This window comes from Sus scrofa, chromosome 16 (genome assembly GCF_054392235.1).
Source record: "Sus scrofa isolate SSC_HxYL_T2T_F1_AM1 chromosome 16, Sscrofa_HxYL_maternal_Yorkshire_Landrace_v2.0, whole genome shotgun sequence".
Lineage (NCBI taxonomy): Eukaryota > Metazoa > Chordata > Mammalia > Artiodactyla > Suidae > Sus > Sus scrofa.
Genome location: NC_139398.1, coordinates 37,869,949 through 37,889,380, shown reverse-complemented (window position 1 = coordinate 37,889,380; position 19,432 = coordinate 37,869,949). Strand labels below are relative to the sequence as shown.

Genomic DNA, 19,432 nt, shown 5'->3' with positions numbered 1-19,432 from the left:
GTCTCCCTCAGGCTCTCGACTATGACTCTGAAGTGTGTGCAGGCCCAGGCCATGCGAGAAGGTTTTGCCAAAGAATCTGACGAGGGGGACAATGTTTGGACACTCCTCAGCAATCCCAGTACCCACCACATAGGAGTCTGTGCACTGGCCAGGTAATGTGCACATACTCCAGAACTATATACACAGGAAAGAAACTAAAAAACAAGTAAAAATGCAACGCAGGCAACTTCACTGAGAGCAATTGACTCGCCAAGGATGTATAGTCCAGGAAGAAAAAAACAGGGAAGAAAGAGCAAAGGGGGTTGGGAAGAGATAGTAAGATCAACCCCAAGCTCAGGGATCCCTCAAAAGGTAGCTATAAGGGGTTCCCTCGTAGTGCAGTAGGTTAAGGATCTGGCTATGGTGTGGCCTGGAAATTTCCACAAGCCACCAGCATGAGCATGGCCAAAAAAACTACAACAATGATGAGATGAACGGGTTTTGGCTAACTGTCCTTCAGTCGGACACTTGGATAGGCTATTGTAAAGCTTAAGCCTTGGCTCGCTTTCCTTTTTAATATTCCTTTTTAGATATTTCTCTCCCTGAGAGAGAAATAAAGTGTGTTCCATTGTTTAGAAAGAAAAACATCTCTGCTACAATGGGAGGCTTGGTTTTCCAGGAGCATGGCAGTGTGGCAACACGGGGTCATTCTGGACATCATGGACCAACTTCTCTCATCCCTGACCTCCTCCTCGGAGAACTACCGGATAACGGGCACAGCTTTCTTCTCTGAGGCAAGGGAGTGCGGCCAGCCCAGCAGGCTTGGGGGCCCCTGGGATATTTCTCTCAGTTCAGAGGGGACTGGAGCCACGGAGCAGGGACCCTCACAAGGAGCTTTGGGAGTGGAGAGAGCCCACTGCTGCCAGAGGCACGGTGCCTGAGTGGAGAGAGAGGAAAAAGAACCCAGCCTTGTCCTCTTCCTGCCCTCTGGTCTGCCGGCCGACAACTCCCAAGGCAGACAAGTGTGGGAAATCAAACTGGAAGGGTTAAAATTAACCAACCCATATATCATGGTCCTTTCAAACTCAGGTAGAGGGTGCCGCAGCTGATCCCGAGAAAGAACACTGTTAGGAACTCCACTTTTGCCTGCTCCATTTTGCCATTTATATTAGAAATACCTCCTGAACTAAGTATTTGGGTTCTTGTCACCTTGGGGTGCTCCCGTGTGGAGCTTAGTTCCCGCGAGATTTGTGAATTCACACAGGGGCTCAGTCCTCCGCTCCTGGAGCTGCAGGGCCCTGGTCTTTAATTGTAGCTGTGATGCCTTTGGAACTCTCCTGAACTAAAGGGGAGGAATGTCTCATTTTCAGCTCATGAAGGAGCCAATCCTTTGGAAGCACTGGCATCTCCGGGACGTGTTGATCCTGATGGATCAGAGTGCCTGGGACTCCAACGCCATCCTGAGGCAAATGGCCATTCGGGGGCTCGGGAATACGGCTTCCGGGGCCCCTCACAAGGTAAAGGGCATTTGCAGGGGGGAGGGAACAGGGCACAAAAAATTGTTCACCTAAGTCGAGTTTTAAAATAATTATTTACCAACTCACACCTCACGGTTGCATAGACATTAAATGAAAATCCAAATCAATTGCTCAAGTGGTGGCTCTTGCGGTAAAGTACACGTGACCCTAACAGAATGTCAGTCCCCTTGTCTGGGGTCTCCTACCCTATTCCAGATACACATAGAACAATCGTCAAGGTTAAGAGATCTTGGGAGTTCCCGTCGTGGCGCAGTGGTTAACGAATCTGACTAGAAACCATGAGGAGGTTGCGGTTTGATCCCTGGCCTTGCTCAGTGGGTTAAGGATCTGGCGTTGCCATGAGCTGTGGTGTAGGTCGCAGGCACGGCTCTGATCCCACATTGCTGTGGCTCTGGCGTAAGCCGGTGGCTGCAGCTCTGATTAGACCCCTAGCCTGGGAATCTCCATATGCCGCGAGAGCGGCCCAAGAAATCGCAAAAAGACAAAAAAAAAAAAAAATTTAAGAGATCTTATTTCAAAATAGGTGAAGAAGCATAAGCAGATAATACTAGAATCCGTCATCAGAGGTCTCTATCACCTGGCCCGCACCGAGGTTGTCTGTGAAAGCTTGAAGGCTCTAAAGAAGATCCTGGAGCTGCTCACAGACCGGGATGTGAGCTTCTACTTCAAAGAAATCGTGCTGCAAACAAGAACCTTCTTTGAAGATGTAAGTGGGCCTTTTTAGGAATCTTCCCTCCCCAGAAAAAGTGAGTGAACAGAAAGAGGTTCAGGTAGTGCTTATAACAGACCAGTTTGGTGTCCATCTGTGGTCCTTGGCCTGCCACTGCCCTGGAGGTCACCTGTCCCATAGGCCACCTGCTCCAAAAGTCACCTGTAACAGAAGTCATCTGCCCCAGAGGTCACATGTTCAACTCCTGTGCAGCCTGTTGGCTTCACAGAGAATACCCTCTGGCCCAGGGAATCACAACTGATCTGAGCAAGATGGGCCAGACGTGTTAGGGAAAGACCCTAAACAACAAGGAACAAGTCCATAGATAAACTCCCCAGCTTCCTCACTCCTGGGAAGGACAGAGCTCCACTTGCCAGCAAGGGCACACCTCTCGCTAATACTCCTTTCATAGCTTTCCTCTCTTCCAATCACATTTCCTGGGCTCAACTCCCAAGTGAACTACTTAAAATCCTCATCTCAGAGTTTGCTACTGGGGAACACAGATGGTGACAGGAGTCCTTACAGGACTAAGATGCTGTTATCTCCAACATGATCGTTTCTACCTCTGAGATCTCAACGACTCGAAATGCTTGTGTGGTTTATTTCATCCAGGCACGGGTAAACTGCCCTGAGGCTCATAGGCCTGATTCAACACAGGCATCTCTTTGTAAATAAAGTTTTACTGGAGCGCAGCCATGCTCATTGGCTACACATTGTGAATGGCTGCTCTCACACTTCATCCACAGAGCAGATTAAGAAACTGTGTGGCCTGCAAAATCTAAATTATTCACTATTTGGCCTTTTATACGGAGAAAGTTGGTCAAACCCCTGATGTGGTTCCTGGCCCTCATTTCAAAAAAGATTAGTCATTGATCTTAGACAAAGGAAGGTCATTTTTCTTTATACCTTCTCAGAAACTAGATTTTATTATTTCTCTTTGATTTGTTCACTGTCATCAATGTAAAAATTTACTTCACATGTAACTTAGGTCTGTTTTTTGTGATCTAAACCTGTCTGCTCCTCTTGTTTGGTCCTAGGAAGTGGAAACTGCTGGTTGCCTCCTTCTTAAACATTAAAGCTTTATTAAATTACCTCTTCACCTGATGGTCTCCAGATGGAAAAGTCTTTCTTTCCTTCATTATTCACCATAAACCTAATTTTTTAGCTTCTTAAATATTTTACAAGCCAGTGACTGTGTTGTATCTCTAAATGAGGCCTGAGAAGTATTGAATAGCATCTAAAGAAAAATTACCTCTCTAGTCCAATCTTTTCCTATTTATTCACTCCAGATTTTTTTAATCTTGTTCTTTCTTACCGACTCTTTAGCAATTTATTAACCACACAGACCTCCAGATTTCTGTCTGCAGTACACAGATCTCCAGATCTCAGTCAGCAGTACATGCCCTCAGTCAGTAGTCCTCCAGTTCTTTATTTTTCAGTGTCTCTTGTTTGTGTTCCTAAACCTGGCCTTGGAGAGCAGCTTTCTCCTGGTTTCCAACTACTTTCTCCAATGGACCAATATTACTCTTCAGTCTCATCTGGTCCCCCAAAATGCCTACAGGACTCTCCCTCAACTTAGTATCTTTTGTAAAATAACAAAGATTTTTTTTTTTCATTACACGGATAACTGATGACAATCTGTAACAAAGGGCTGAAGTCAGTCCTAAAGAGCCCCAACTGTCAGGTTTTCCTGGGATGTTATTGATCCAATGATAGTAATTTTCTTGGATCTGAGCCTCACAAAACCACAAATCCATCTACAAGTTTTGTGGTCAAGAGAATATTTCTCAGTCTTTTTTTTTTTGTCTTTTCTAGGGCCACACCCACAGCACATGGAGGCTTCTAGGCTAGGGGTCCAATCTGAGCTGTAGCTGCCAGCCTATGCCACAGCCACAGCAACACTGGAGCCAAGCCATGTCTGTGACCTACACCACAGCCCATGGCAACACCAATCCTTAACCGACTGAGCAAGGCCAGGAATCGAACCCACAACCTCATGGTTCCTAGTCAGATTCGTTAACCACTGAGCCACAATGAGAACTTCAAATGTTTCTCAGTCTTATCGCAGAAGAAAAAAAAAATCTAAAGGCTTTTTGGTTTTTATGTTAGACCACTCTCATTCCTGATGGGTACCGATTTCATCACATGTGCATAAAAGTAAAGTCTGACAAACACTGAGTCTTAGTAATGACATTTATGGTCCTGTAAGGCACTCTTTTCTGCAAATATATTTAACTATGATATTTTGCCCTACATTTTTCTATAGATTAAGTATATAATTCTGTAATCCTCCAAGTTTTCCCTTTTTTTATTCAATATTTCAGTACTTTCTTGAAAATCTCCAAATATGGCAACACTTTGATACAATAGTAGAACATACAATGTGGCTGCTGCCATCGTTCACTCCAGGTCCTGATCGCTACTTTTTCCCATGTTGTCACCCTGAGCTGTCACCTCACTCTCTATGACAAGGGTGTTAAACTGTAATGTCTCTCCCAGCACCCAAAACACTTTGCCACTTCTCTTCTACTTTTTTCACCATCCCAAAATGATCAGTTGATTCTCTCTTGACCTACCCTTAAATCATTGATTTTACGTCAAAATATTTTTTAAAGTTGGAGTTCCTGTTATGGCTCAGTGGTTAACGAACCTGACTAGTGTCCATGAGGATGCAGGTTCCATCCCTGGCCTTGCTCAGTGGGTTAAGGATCCAGTGTTGCCGTGAGCTATGGTGTAGGCCAGTGGCTGCAGGTCTGATTCAACCCCTAGCCTGGGAACCTCCATATGGTTCGGGTGCGGCTCTAAAAAGACAAAAATAAGTAAAGTAAATACCACTCTACCTTTGGGATACTTTATTAGCGGTTTGCTTTTTTTTATCTGAAGAGAGATCTTTTAAAGATATATACTGACCTTACTCCTAGGACATTTAGAGAACACTTCTACTTCAATTTCTACTCTTCGGGGGTCACATCTCTTGCATTCATTTAACCTCTCTGGACTTTTCCCAACAAGCCATCTTTATATTTTATTTTTCCTTTTTCTTGCCAGTTTTGTTTATGTGCCCACTTCTTATACAGTTTATTTTGCCACCAAAATTAACTCCTCTGTCTTCTCCCCCTAACATTATTGGGAATGCTTTTTTCTTGGCCCTTGTTTTCTGTTGCAAATCTAAATAATCTTCTGCTACTTGGAATGACTTTTCCCCTCATTCCACTGCTTTCACATGGGTATTATAAACTAGTTTCCTAGACGGCCCCTCCCTCAAAAAATCAAAGTTTATTAGAACTCTGAACCATATCAACAAAGCCATCTTTCTCCACCATACTACCCTTTGGTTCTGAAAAGCATTGCTTCCATCCTGGACAACAAGCAAGGATGTTCATAATTTCATGCCAGCAAGCATAGGTCTGAGTACTTGTTTGTTTATCCTCTCTCTCTGAGACCCAAGGCTCAAATTGCTGAGCTTCCTGTAATCCCTTTGGAAAGAATTTGAGATCTTGGAGAAGAGTCCTGGGCCTTGGGCAGTTTATCTCAGAGGCCCCATCACTCTAGGCTAATGATGCAATCAGGCTAATTTGTATAAAATACAGAATAAACAAGAACCCTCCCTGGTCTTCTGCTGCCAGCACTCCCCATTTATCATTCCTGTGGTCACATTTCCCTGTTAGATCATTAAAGGCAGAAATCAAGTCTCCAGCACTAAACTCTGTTACGTGGATAGAACCACTGGAAAAGGAAGAGCGTTCCTGGAACCCACAGTGGCTATGACAAAAGCACACAGTGCCTGGATTCCAGCCTTCCCTTACTGCAATGGGGCCAGGCAGGATGGGGTGAGGGTGCCAGCTGGGAATGGCCTGCGTGGGGGACTCACCCATGACATGTATCTGTCACCACAGGAGCAGGATGATGTGAGACTGACTGCCATCTTCTTATTTGAGAATCTGGCATCCTTAACAGGAAGAAGGTGGAAGATTTTTTTTGCTGAAGAAATAAAAAAGAGCATGGTTTCATTCCTTCTCCACCTCTGGGATCCCAATCCCAAGATTGGAACTGTAAGTGGCCCTTGACACAGACACCTGCACCTCCTCCCCTCCCCATCCTGCGTGGCGCCAGGAAGCCTGGTCTAGCTTGAGAGGAAGTCAGACCAGAAGCCACCACTCTCAAATGAACCTGAAAACCACTCTTCCAATCCCAAGTCCTCTTTTGCTTTCATTTCCCAAGGTTGCACTTACATCTTTGAAACTGGGAAAGTAGCAGCCTGACAATAAAGCTCACATCACTGACATTCACTGCTCCTTTCCTGACACCATTCAGCATGTCTTCTCTTCTACGAGGGGGTCCATGACACAGAAAACTTTGTCTTTCAGGCTTGCCGTGATGTCCTGATCATCTGCATTCCTTTTCTGGGTCTCCAGGAACTCTACGGGGTGTTAGATCATCTCCTTGATGGTCAGGATCTACCGAGGGCCAGGGATTTCTATAGGCAATTCTGTGTGAAGCTGGTGAGTGTCCACAAGATGCAGGACAAGAGTCCAGGCAAATCCCAGAAGCCCAACAGGATAGCAAGGGATCCTGAGCAGAGACAGAACCATCTCGGAAAGATAGCGGAGATTCTTGGCATCCTGTCACATCACCCTCTGCGCTTTCCCCAAGTCCTGACTAGGATGTGTTCTCTGTGCCTGAAACACATCTGTTGATTAGTCCTATGAACCCCAGCACCATCCTGATTATATTTAAAATGAAAACGCCATAAGACAGCTACCAACAGAATAATTACTGGCCGTATGTGTGCTCACTTACCTTTCGATGTCTCTTCTTAGGGCCTATGGGATGCTGTGTTTTGTAAAGGGTCACCTCCCAGTTGCCCTCTATGTATAACACACATCTCTTCCAGGCAAAGAGAAATCAGGAGATCCTATGGATCCTCCACACGCACCTGTTCACCTTCTTCAGCAGCACCTGGGAGATGATCAGGAGCGCGGCCGTCAAACTCACAGGTGAGGGCGACTCCACCTTCCGCACTCACAGGTCTGCTCTTTGCCTTCCGTTTTGCTTTGACTGAACATGCATATGAACCCTGGTGTGAATGGCACGATCAAAGAAACAAAAAACAAAGAAGTCAGAAAATATTGTGTGTCCTGCAACATCTTCCCTCAAAAGACCCTGTTCTCTTTGAAAACTTCAACTAACATCTTCTGAATTTCTAACACTCACTCTCATCCCATCAGACCATTCATTCTATTGGGCCCTCCATGCTTGTTCTGAATCCATGTCTTTGCTCCTTCTCTTCTCTAAGTCTTTACCCCAAGTCTGCTGTCCCTGCCTAAATGTTTTCCTTTGCATCATCCCTCAACAGAAACTGTAATCAACCTTTTAAGCTCAGTTCAAGCTGAGTGCTTTAGCAGCAACGTGACACTAGTGGAAAGTGTGTGGGCACAAGGGCCAGCAGACTTTGGCTCTGTTACGTGATTCTGGACGATTCACTTAATTTCTTTGCATTGCCTCTTTGTCTTATTCACAAAATAAAAGAGTGAAGTGAATCTCTGAAGAGCCTTCTAATATAAAATTCTAAGTCTTATCATGAAACCTGTTCCAACTAATCCAGCCCACAGGAACAGACCCTCCAGGTGAGCCATCTTTAAGACTTAGCTAAAATCTAAAGGTTCCTTATTGGCTCCTGTATAGGATCCCTCCAACTACATCGTGAACCCTTTTTTTAATTGTACTTTTAAAAATGTTATTGGAGTATAGTTGATTTAAAATGTTAGTTTTAGGTGTACAGCGAAGTGAATCAGTTATATGTATATAACTTCTTTTTCAGATTTTTTTTTCCATATGAGCTATCACAGAATATTGAATATATTTCCCTAAGTAACAGTAGGTCCTTGTTACCAATTTTGTATAGTAGTGTGTATATGCCAATCCCAACCTCCCAATTTATCCCTCCCTCAAATGTTTCCCCGTTGGTAACCATAAGTTTGAAATGGTTTTGAAATCTTTTTCTGTTTTGTGAATAAATTCTTTTGTATCATTTTTATTAGATTCCCCCATATAAGTGATATAATATGATGTTTGTCTTTTTCTGTCTGACTTACTTCACTAGTATGATAATCTCTAGGTCCATCCATGTTGCTCCAAATGGCTTTATTTCATTCTTTATAATGGCTGAGTAATATTTCACTTTATCTATATACCACATCTTCTTTATCCAGTCTTCTGTTGATGGAAATTTAAGTTGCTCCCATATCTTAGCTATTGTAAATAGTGCTGCAGTGAACATTGGGGTGCATGTATCTTTTCAAATTACAGTTTTCTCTGGATAGATGCCCAGGAGTGGGATTGCTGGATCACATGGTAGTTCTATATTTCATTTTTTAAGGAACATCCATACTGTTTTCCATAGTGGTTGCACCAATTTACATTCCCACCAACAGTGCAGGAGGGTTCTCTTTTTTCCATTCCCTCTCTAGCATTTCTTGTTTGTAGGATTTTTTTTTTTTCTTTTTAGGGCCACACCTGCAGCATATGGAAGTTCCCAGGCTAGGGGTTGAATCAGAACTGCAGCTGCCAGCCTATGCTACAGCCACAGCAACGTGGATCTGAGCTGCATCTGTGACCTACACCACAGCTCACATCATTGCCAGATCCTTAACCCACTGAGCAAGGCCAGGGATTGAACCCATATCTTCATGGATACTAGTTGGGTTCTTAACCCACTGAGCCACAACAGGAACTCCCTTTTGTTTGTAGACTCTTTTGATGATGGCCATTCTGACTGGTGTAAGGTGATGCCTCATTGTAGTTTTGACTTGCAGTTAAACCATTGTAAATATTTTGAAGACAGGATCATATCTTACACACGTTTGAAACCCTGGTAACTGGTGCCCCCTGAAGAACACAGAATGAGTTATCCCAAATACATGATGGGTGAGTGGCCACTTCCACAGGTAGCCCTCAACTCCCCAAAGACACCCTCACATAATCTTGGCAGTGCAAAGGGAGTCTGCCACTTGTTCTTTCACCAGCCAGATCATTTAACTTCTGACCGGGTACAGAGTCTGACATGACCTGCTTTTCATGGCCTGTTCCTCTATAAGGAAACCAGTAACCTTTACTCCTGTTGATTTTAGATGCCATTGTTCTCAATTTGACCAACCAATATGTGGAGTTATTAGACAGAGAGCAGCTGACCACACGTGAGTACCAACCCTCGTGCCTGCTTAGAGCACTGTTACACTCTTAGAGAAAGAAACTAATGCTCCTCTGAGTTCCATGTCAGCTGTAAAATCATAGTTACCCCATTATCAAGCATCTCCGATGCTCCTAGATACTAGAATTTTTCGGAGTGTAAAGAGACCCTCAGCTTCATCATATTGAGGGCATCATTCCCAACAGATTTCACTTTTCCAATTGTCTGTAAACTTACTGATCACAAGGTCAGGATTTTCTCTTCCCTTTTTCTTTTTTTTTTTTTTATTTTATTTTATTTTATTTTATTTTATTTTATTTTTTTTGCTGCAACTGCAGCATATGAAGTTCTCCAGCCACTGATCGAATCCTAGCTGCAGCTGTACCTATGCCACAGCTGCAGCAATGCAGGATCCTTAACCCACTGTGTTGGACCAGGGATTGAACCAGCACTGCCACAGAGACAATGGCAGATCCTGAACCCACTGCACCACAGCAGGAACGCCTTCTCTTCTCTTATTTCAGTGTTAAATTAGATTCTCAACTTTTGGCTCTAAATTCTACTATTTTGGTCACACATGAGCACAGGGGTTCTGAGCCCCAGGTAACACTGACCCTCAATGAGGGCCTCACTGTGCTGCATCGCTTGGCCCCTGGCTTTCTTCATCACTAGACATTGCTATCTTTCCATTTCAGGGCTCCAAGCGCTTCGGCAAGACCCCTGTATCAGTGTCCAGAGAGCAGCTGAAGCTGCCTTGCAGACCCTCTTGAGAAGGTGTAAAGACATAAGCATCCGTCCATAAGCCATCAGGAAATAAACCACTAGGCTTTTTCTATAACTGACTCCTGTCTTCATCCTCATAACTCACAAACTTGCCACATCTTCAGCAAAGACATGGCACCCAGGGTGAGGCATTTGAGGCGGTGATTTGAGGCTCTCCCTGGTGGCTTTTGTTAGTACAAACCAATCCCACCAGTGCACTTGAAGAATAACCTGTGATTTGAGCAGTGCCAGCCACATGGCTTTGCATAGGACAGCCCTCTGTCTCAGAAGCTTACATCGCAGCAGATATCAAAAATGACAGAAGGTGAGACAATTCTGCTGCCATTAAGAAGAGGACTGGTACTATTTTCCACATGTAGTCTTTTTGTCTCTTATCTTCGCCAGCTTTGGATTACAGCCCACACTCTCTTCTTTCTAAAAAGCAGTCTTATGACAAATTTCAGCCTGTCTCTTCTTTCTCGAGTTGTAATTTATGTGTCGAGACCATGCAGATATTTTCTACAAAAGACCCTTCCTGACATTCAATTAAATCCCATGATTTCCTTTCTCTTTTTATCCAAGTGCATTCCTCCCTTTGAGTTGTGTGTGTGTGGTGCCCATGGGTTAACCTCCTTCAGGGCAGTAGAATCGTAACTCTTTTCTCTTTCACCTTGCATACCTGAAAGGTTACACGCAAGAAATCCTGTGTAGGGGAAGAAGTTTCTAACACAGAGCCTGGCACTCACTGAACACCACCACCATCACAGTCTTTCACTGGCAACGTTATTAAATTGATGTATCTCTTTATAAATTCCTATTACCTACATTCTAATCCCTCCATCCTCAAACACTTTGGGAAAGTATATTTTGTTCCTACGAAACCTTTTAGGGATGAAAAGAATCTTTTAGGTTAGAGATTTTAGACCAGAGTCCAGGTTTTCATTCATTTAACAAATATTTACTGAGTGCCTACAATTTATAAGGTGCTGTGATAGACACAGTGGGCTACAACTATGAGGAAAAAATAGAAAAATTCTACCCTCCTGGAGCTTATTTTCTATGAGAAATCGTGTAAATGGCAGAGGATGGAGCCAGCCTCCAAGATGGCTCCTCACGATTTTGCCTCCTGCTGGTCATGTCTGTCCCTCCCACAGCAACTAGAAATGACTGGTGCAATCAGAACAATAGTTCAGAAATGACAGCATGACTTCCAAAGGGAGTGTGTAAATGGTCTCGTGCTCTCTTGAATCACTCACTCGGAAAAGCCAGCTGCTATTATAAGGACACTCAAGCAGCTTCAAAAGAGGTTCATGTGGCCAAGAACTAATGCCTTCTGCAAACAACCAGAGCTAACTTGCTAGGCTTGTTAATGAGCCATCCCGGAAATGGATCCATGTGCCCCAGTTAAAGCCTTCAGATGACTGAAGCCTCAGCCGAAACATTGGATTAGGAGATAAAATACAGAAAGCCCAATTAAATTTGAATTTAGGGTGAAGAATGAGTATTTTTTTAGTAAAAGTGTGTTCTGACCATTGCATGGGACACACTTCTACTGAAGAATGATTTATTGTTTTTCTAAAATTCAAATTTAACTGAGCATCTTGTATTTTTATTTGCTAAATCTGGCAACCCTAGTGCAATCTAATCAGAGTCCTGAGCCAGAATCACTAAGCTAAACCACTCCTGAATTCCTGAACCACAAAACTGTATGAGATAATAAATCCATGTTGTTTTGAGCCACTAAGTTTTAAGGTAATTTGCTATGCACCAGTGGGTAACTATTACACAGAGGGTCCGTGATCCTACTGAAGTCATATGCAAATTTCTGTGTATAATTGCCTAGGTGTGTTTTCTGGGTAATGGCTTTCATTAAATCCTTAATGGAGTCAGAAGCTGTTGCCATGCACAGTATACATAAAACAGCAAGAAAAAAAAAGGCAAGAGATAGGGGTTAGTTGGACCTCTTTGATGTGTTAAGTCAAATGACATTTCAAACAAACTTTTCAATAGAACTTTCTGCAATGATGGAAATGAAACGTTCCATATCTGCACTGACCAATATGGTAGCCACTAGCCACATGTGGCAACTGGACCCTTGAAATGTGGATATCAGAGGAATTAAGTTTTTAATTTAAAGTTTAACTAAATTTAAGCAGCCAAATGTAAGTAGTCACACTATTGCACAAGATAATTTCAGAACTTGGGGCAAAGAGTTGGAACAGAATTTGCACTGAGCCACCCAAGACTCTAGGACATTCTCAACAAGAGTGTAAATTCATTGACACAAGACCTTGTCTCATACCTTTTTATATATCCAGCCCCACTATTACTCTCCACCCATCCAAGCATCTGGCAAAGAGCCTTCCTTATCATTAATTGGTGGAAATTAGGTAGAATGGCCACATGAAACATACATCACAACTGAACCTTCGTCTAAACCCTAATCTTAGAAGCATTTACCCCGACAAGGGTTTCAGAGACCCTTTTTATCACATTCCAGCTTCACTCCTTACTAGCTGTGTGACTTGGGGAAATCATTTAACCTCTCTCTGTGCTTTCACATTTGTAAACTGGTTCAGCAAGTATTTGCTTGGTTTTGTACTTTTTGTTTTTTATTTTTTGGCTGCACATGTGAAAATTCCCAGGCCAGGGATCAAACCCACACCACAACAGCGACCCGAACTGCTGCAGTGACAACACTGGATCCTTAACCTGCTGCACCACAAGGAAGTCCTCCACAGCTGTAAATTGGGATAATTATCTACTTCCAAGGACTACTGTGAGTATTAAATGTATTAACCTACATGTAAAGCCCTTAGAAACCTCATACAGAATCATTAAGTAAATGTTAACCATATAGTGTAATTATTGAGAATGTTAACAAATATATTATTAGAATCACATTTTTTTTTTTGTCTTTTCAGGGCCACACCCATGGCATATGGAGGTTCCCAGGCTAGGGGTTGAATTGGAGCTGTAGCCCACGGCCTACACCACAGCCACAGCAACATCAGATCCAGGCTGCATCTGCGAACTACACCATAGCTCATAGCAACGCAGATCCTTAACCCACTGAGCAAGTGCAGGGATCAAACCTGCATCCTCATGGATGCTAGTCAGATTCCTTTCCGCTGAGCCATGATGGGAACTCCTAGAATCACAAACTAACATGAGCTCAGTGAGTGGTATACAAACCCAGCTGGTGGCCCTGATGAATGTTGCTGCCTTTCTCAGGAGGATGGAGATAAGGCATCCCCCTAATCTGAAGACCCCAGCTCAGCAGCTGGAACTCCTGCTCTGGCGGCCTCTTACTCACTGCTGTTCCCCACCGAAGCCTCTTACTTGCTCTAACATAGTAAGAATAAGCCACAGTCAGGCTGTGTGATAGGAGCAATTTAGATCTATTCAGTCTCCCCAATAACTATGTCTATTAATCCCTCCCAAATACTACTGTTCACTCTCAGAGAATGGCCTCCGGCCCCCCTTGGTGCCTCTCTTTCCTGTCAGTCCTCCTATGCCCACCGCCCCCGACCCCCGTGGTTCGTCTTCATGGTTCAAACACATATATGTTACTCAGGAGAGAAAACTTCTCGGGGGTCTCAGGGAAACAGAGTCACAGGAAATGTATGGTCAAGTACTCTTGGAGAAATTACAGGTTTGTGTTTTCATCTTACTCCTGTTGTTTGCCTCACTATCTTTCGCACATGTAATCATTTTTCAACTTATGTTTACTTTAGGATAGAGAGTCCTTAATGTTCACTGAATGCTTAATGGACCAGTGCTACTTTGAAGCACTCTGAATCACATTATTTTGCAATCCAGCGCTCTGCCCTTTAACCCAACAATGAGAGGCAGTGTTCTGCTGGTAAATCAGGAACGTTTAGCTTGGCTGACCCTGCTAAGAAGGCAGTTTTACCAGAAAAGAGGAAAAGAAAAACTCACAGATGGGAAAAAAAGAAATAGGCCTCCAGAGAAAGAAACCTGGGAGGAGGGGGGGAATGCTGGGGGTGGGGATGGGGCGAATTACTCAATCGGGATTGTCCCTGCACCACCATAGTTTTAAGAGATAAAATATAAGCCTAGGCACTTCTTCTGGAGCCCTCAAGAGACTTCAAGACTATAGCCAAGATTTGCTAACGGTGTTTTTGCAATTACTTGATTTCATCCCCAACGCCACCATTACCAGGTACAGAGCTAGAAAATTCGAGTCAGTCAGACATGGCAGACATGGTAGCCGCCTGTGAGTTAACTGGGAGCTTTGGTCTATGTCCCTGACGGAAGATTTCTGGCATTTTCTACAGCTGCCGTCTGGGAATTATTATTCCTTGGAATCTTTCTTTCTAATTTATTGCAGATATCCTGAAAACTGAGACAATAGAAAACATGGGTGGAGTCAGGAGCAACATGAGGGAAGGACAGTGGGATTTCATCACAAAAATGTTCGTATGTGTGTCTGTGTGTGTGTGTATCTGTGTATGGATATAAATCATCAAAGTCATGACCTAAGAAATGGCCTTTGCTTCTTACCCCTCTTTGCCAAATTTTATTTCTCCACCAAACACGTTCACTTATTTGTATTCCTTCTGGACACACTGTCCCGGATTTTATTTATTGAATTATGTAGTTACCTGAAAGCAAGATAAATTTGGAGAACACAGTTTTCTAAATATATGTGTCCAAGAGCTTCTTTTTCAATTTGGGAGCCACTGCAAAACACAAGATAAGAAGTCCTTCTACCTTACCTACCATTTCCTCCAACTATTCTGAGGTAAATCCTGCAGATTAAATTAACCAATGCCCTAACACCTCAACCACACAGTGGTCAAAAAGAGGCTCTATTTTAAAAATAAGAAACTTGGAGAATTGCTGAAGGACAGGTTAACCAGAACTTTTTCAATTTTTCTGAGAAAGTAGGGAGTAGTTGAAATTTATCTTTACCCTGATTCCAATCGAATTATAAGAAAATTATTAATGACCCCACATCCAACCCTTAGAGGCTCTGCTTAAAGCTGGAATAGTGAGAACGTGCCAGGCCTCTGAATGGGGGTAGTCAGGCTTTTGAGGCCATTTTCTAGCCTGTAACTTTCTATAGAAGATAGAATGGAGCCCCGTGACCATAGCAGAAAGGTGTTATTTTGAAGTAAAGATTGCTAAAGAGCAAAGGGCCAAATATTGAATAACAAGTTACACTTTATCTGAAAGACACTGGGTAATCAAAAGAAGGTTTTGATCAAAGTAGTGAAATAGGGAGTTCCCACTGTGGCTCGGCAGTAACAAATCTGACTTGTATCCATGAGGATGTAGGTTCGATCCCTGGCCTCACTCAGTGGGTCGGGGATCCAGCATTGCTGTGAGTTGTAGTGTAGGTCACAGATGCAGCTTAGATCCAATGTGACTGTGGCGCAGGCCAGCAGCTGTAGCTCTGATTCGACCCTCTGGCCTGGGCACCTCCATACGCCACAGGTGCAGCCCTAAAAAAAAAAAAAAAAGAATTAAAAAAAATTTTTTTACAAAGGTAGTAAAATAATAAATTAGTATTATATCATGTAATTAACATAGTATATAAGCTGGGAAGTCAGACAGTAAGTGATAGACTTTTGGACTAAAGAACTATTATAAAAAGAAATGTCAAGGTCACTTATTGGCAAGGAAATTGAATCAGTAATCCAAAACCTTCCAACAAACAAAACTCTAGGACCAGGTGGCTTCACTGGTGAATTCTACCAAACCTTTAGAGTAGAATCAATACCAATCCTTCTCAAATGCTTCTGAAAAATAGAAGAGGAAAGAGTACTTCCAAACTCCTTTTATGAGGCCTGCATTATCCTAACACCAAAACCAGACAAGGATGTCTGCAGATTAAATTAACCAATGCCCTAACACCTCAACCGCACAGTGGTCAAAAAGAGGCTCTATTTTAAAAATAAGGAACTTGGAGAATTGCTGAAGGACAAGTTAACCAGAACTTTTTCAATTCTTCTGAGAAAGTAGGGAGTAGTTGAAATTTATCTGTACCCTGATTCCAATCGGATTATAAGAAAAATCCCTGATGAACATAGATGCAAAAGTCCTCAGCAAAATATTAGCAAATCAAATTCAACAGTGTATTTAAAGGATCATATGCAACAGTATGCTCAAGCAGGATTTATGGCATAACTTAGTTCATCAGAAACTTGATCATCTTTCTCTTCTGCAAAATGTCACATCAACTACTTGTACCAATGACGTGCTTATAGGACCTAGTGAGCAAGAAATAGCAGCTGCTCTGACGAAACTGAGAGCCTCTGCCTCAGTGAAATTCCCAAGGGCTAAGTGGTATGGGGGCAGCATGTGGAGACATCCCTGTCTCCCATGAAGGGTATGTCATCACATCTGGCTACCCCTACAACCAGGAAGGGCACAAGGAGTGTAGCAAGAGAATGCTTCCACACAGTGCTTTGAACCTGCCCCTGCCTGGCAAGACACAACTCAAACACAATAGTCATGAGTCTACAGGACTGTAAAGGGCCAGCACAAGAGTGAAACAGAATGAGAACCACCCCGGGAGGCAGAAGAGCCTTTTCCAGATTAGGTCTTCTGCTAACCAGCTATGTGACAATGGAAAAGTAAAATGGCCATCTTATAAATATATACAGTCAGCGTCCTGAGTAACAGGGGCACAGAACCACAAAATTTAAGTCCCTACCCTTACCAGTCTAGAGGAGGCTTGGGGACCAGATCTCATTCAAGGTAACTTCCTCTCACATTTAATGAATCTGTGCACCATGTTCATGGTAAACAAAAACCAATTACTGCATTTTTAAGAGACTTAAGATTCTTTGGAAATTTCCTTAGCATCTTACCAAACTATGTAATCCTATGGGGCCACAATCCTCCCATGAGTGAGCTTATCCGGACTTCAGAAGTCCCTACCCGGTACTCAGAATCTGTGCAGAAGAGAGTTTCTGGACTTAGAGTTCAACTGGGGTCCTTTATTCACTACGGTCATGGTGCACACTTGGGTTGCATAGGGACCAACAATAATGCACCAATCCTGACACTTTCATGTTAATCACTTTATCCTGAGGATGTATGGCAGCTTTCCTTTGATGAGAAAATTCCATCTTGCTATTACAGAAAATTCCTGATGATCTACCAGGGGAGGACAAGATGGCGGAGGAGTAGGGGGACACGCTCGCCCTCTCCCACAAACACAACAAAAAAAGCACATCTACAGAATAAATGACTCGCACAGAACAGCAACCAATCGCTGGCAGAGGAACCTAAACTCCAATAACGGCAAGAAGTTGGTGACATTACTGGGCAGAACGGGAGAAAAGAGGAGACTGAGAGAAGGTGAATCCGAGCAGGACGGGCGCTCCCGAAAGGGAACTGCGGAGGAGAAAGGGATCCCGAACCCTGGAAAGTCACCTACTCAGGGGAAAGATCAAACGAACCGGAGGAATCTCCAGATGCAGAGAAGAGTGTAGCAGTAAGTTGGAGTACTGAAAAGCCAATCAAAAACCAAACGGACCATCTGAACTACGGGCACAGTCACCAAAAATTGAGACGCCTGGGTGGGGGCTGGGCACCGAGTCCTCCGCTCTGAAGGTTAGTCCCTGGGAAAGGGCTGGGGGGTCAGGGCGGAGCGGAGACTGCTTGGGAGGTCTAGAAACCAGTCTGTCAAGTTTGACGGGGCAGAGACTGCCTGGAAGACTAGAAAACAAAGCTGTCGCAGAGGAAGGGAGCGATACTCTAGGGGCGGGGAAGTGGAAAGCCTCATCAGAGAGAACTTGGGAGAAGAGCCTGGTCTGCGCCCATGCTGGGGAGGGGAGAGAAGAAGGGGTGGGTCCCCATAGAATACTCCCCACGCCACAGCAAGCTTACAGGCCCGCTAGCTAGCAGAAAGCTGTGCTTCCCAGTGCATCCCCTCCCCCCACCCCAGCCACCCCCTACGCACTCGCCGGACCTGGGGCTGCCTGCCATCCAGGAGGGCTGGCCTCAACAATTGCCTGAAGCCTACCACCGCAGGGGTTGTCCCTGCACAGGCCTGCTTGCCCTTTGGAGGGGCTACACCCCTGCAGAGCAGCACCAAACACCACCAGCCCCCGAGAAAAGGTCTGCAGCCCAGAAAACCTAGAACAAGCCTAGCCAGGCTATGAATAGATCTGCCTAATTCTCGGACGGTTTTTCTGAGGCTGCCCCGGGGAGGAGCCTCTTGGGTTTTCACAACCACAAGCCAAAACCAAATATTGCATTTGCAAAAAAAATGAAAAAAAAATACACTCAAGCAGATAATAACAGGAGACCATCCAACCAAAAAAAAGAAAGGAAGAATGGAGAACCATAGAATCGACTGGAACACGAGGTTCAAAATGGCAATAAATAATCATCTATCAATTATCACCTTAAATGTCAATGGGCTGAATGCCCCAATCAAAAGACACAGAGTGGCTGAGTGGATAAAAAGGCAAAAACCTTCAATATGCTTCCTACAAGAAACTCACCCTAGGACAAAAGATACATATAGATTGAAAGTGAAAGGGTGGGGAAAAATATTTCACGCCAATAGACATGACAGAAAAGCAGGAGTCGCAACGTTCATATCAGACAAAATAGACTTTAAAACAAAAGACAAAAAGAAAGACAAAGAAGGACACTACTTAATGATTAAGGGATCCATCCAAGGAGAGGATGTTACTATCGTCAACATATATGCCCCAAATATAGGAGCACCCAGATACTTACATCAAATATTAACAGACATAAAGGGAGATATTGATGAGAATACAATCATAGTAGGAGACCTTAATATGCCCCTCACATCAATGGACAGATCCTCTAGACAGAAAACCAATAAAGCAACAGAGATCCTAAAGGAAACAATAGAAAAGTTAGACTTAATTGATATCTTCAGGACACTACATCCAAAAAAATCAGAATACACATTCTCAAATGCTCATGGAACATTCTCAAGAATCAACCACATATTGGGACACAAAGCTAACCTCAATAAATTTAGGAGCATAGAAATTATCTCAGGTATCTTCTCTGACCACAATGCCATGAAATTAGAAATCAACCATGGGAAAAGGAAAGAGAAAAAACCTACTACATGGAGACTAAACAACATGCTACTAAAAAACCAATGGGTCAATGAGGAAATCAAGAAGGAAATTAAAAACTACCTTGAGACAAATGATAATGAAGACACAACCTCTCAAAATCTATGGGATGCTGCGAAAACAGTGCTCAGAGGGAAATTTATAGCAATAC

The 19,432-nt window shown here is 43.5% G+C and overlaps 1 protein-coding gene across 2 annotated transcripts in view; it reads left to right on the top strand.

The window, feature by feature from the left end:
* The window catches only part of MROH2B (maestro heat like repeat family member 2B), a 65,064-nt gene extending 54,814 nt beyond the window's left edge, over positions 1-10,250 (top strand). For both annotated transcript variants that reach the window (XM_085002169.1, XM_085002168.1), the window contains 9 exons: positions 12-152; positions 659-773; positions 1,350-1,496; positions 2,041-2,223; positions 6,123-6,278; positions 6,594-6,728; positions 7,121-7,223; positions 9,357-9,422; positions 10,111-10,250. In XM_085002169.1, coding sequence (XP_084858295.1) covers positions 12-152; positions 659-773; positions 1,350-1,496; positions 2,041-2,223; positions 6,123-6,278; positions 6,594-6,728; positions 7,121-7,223; positions 9,357-9,422; positions 10,111-10,217 — 1,153 coding nt within the window. In that variant the 3' untranslated portion in view covers positions 10,218-10,250. The remainder of the gene's footprint in view (positions 1-11; positions 153-658; positions 774-1,349; positions 1,497-2,040; positions 2,224-6,122; positions 6,279-6,593; positions 6,729-7,120; positions 7,224-9,356; positions 9,423-10,110) is intronic.
* The last annotated feature ends 9,182 nt before the right edge of the window (positions 10,251-19,432 follow it).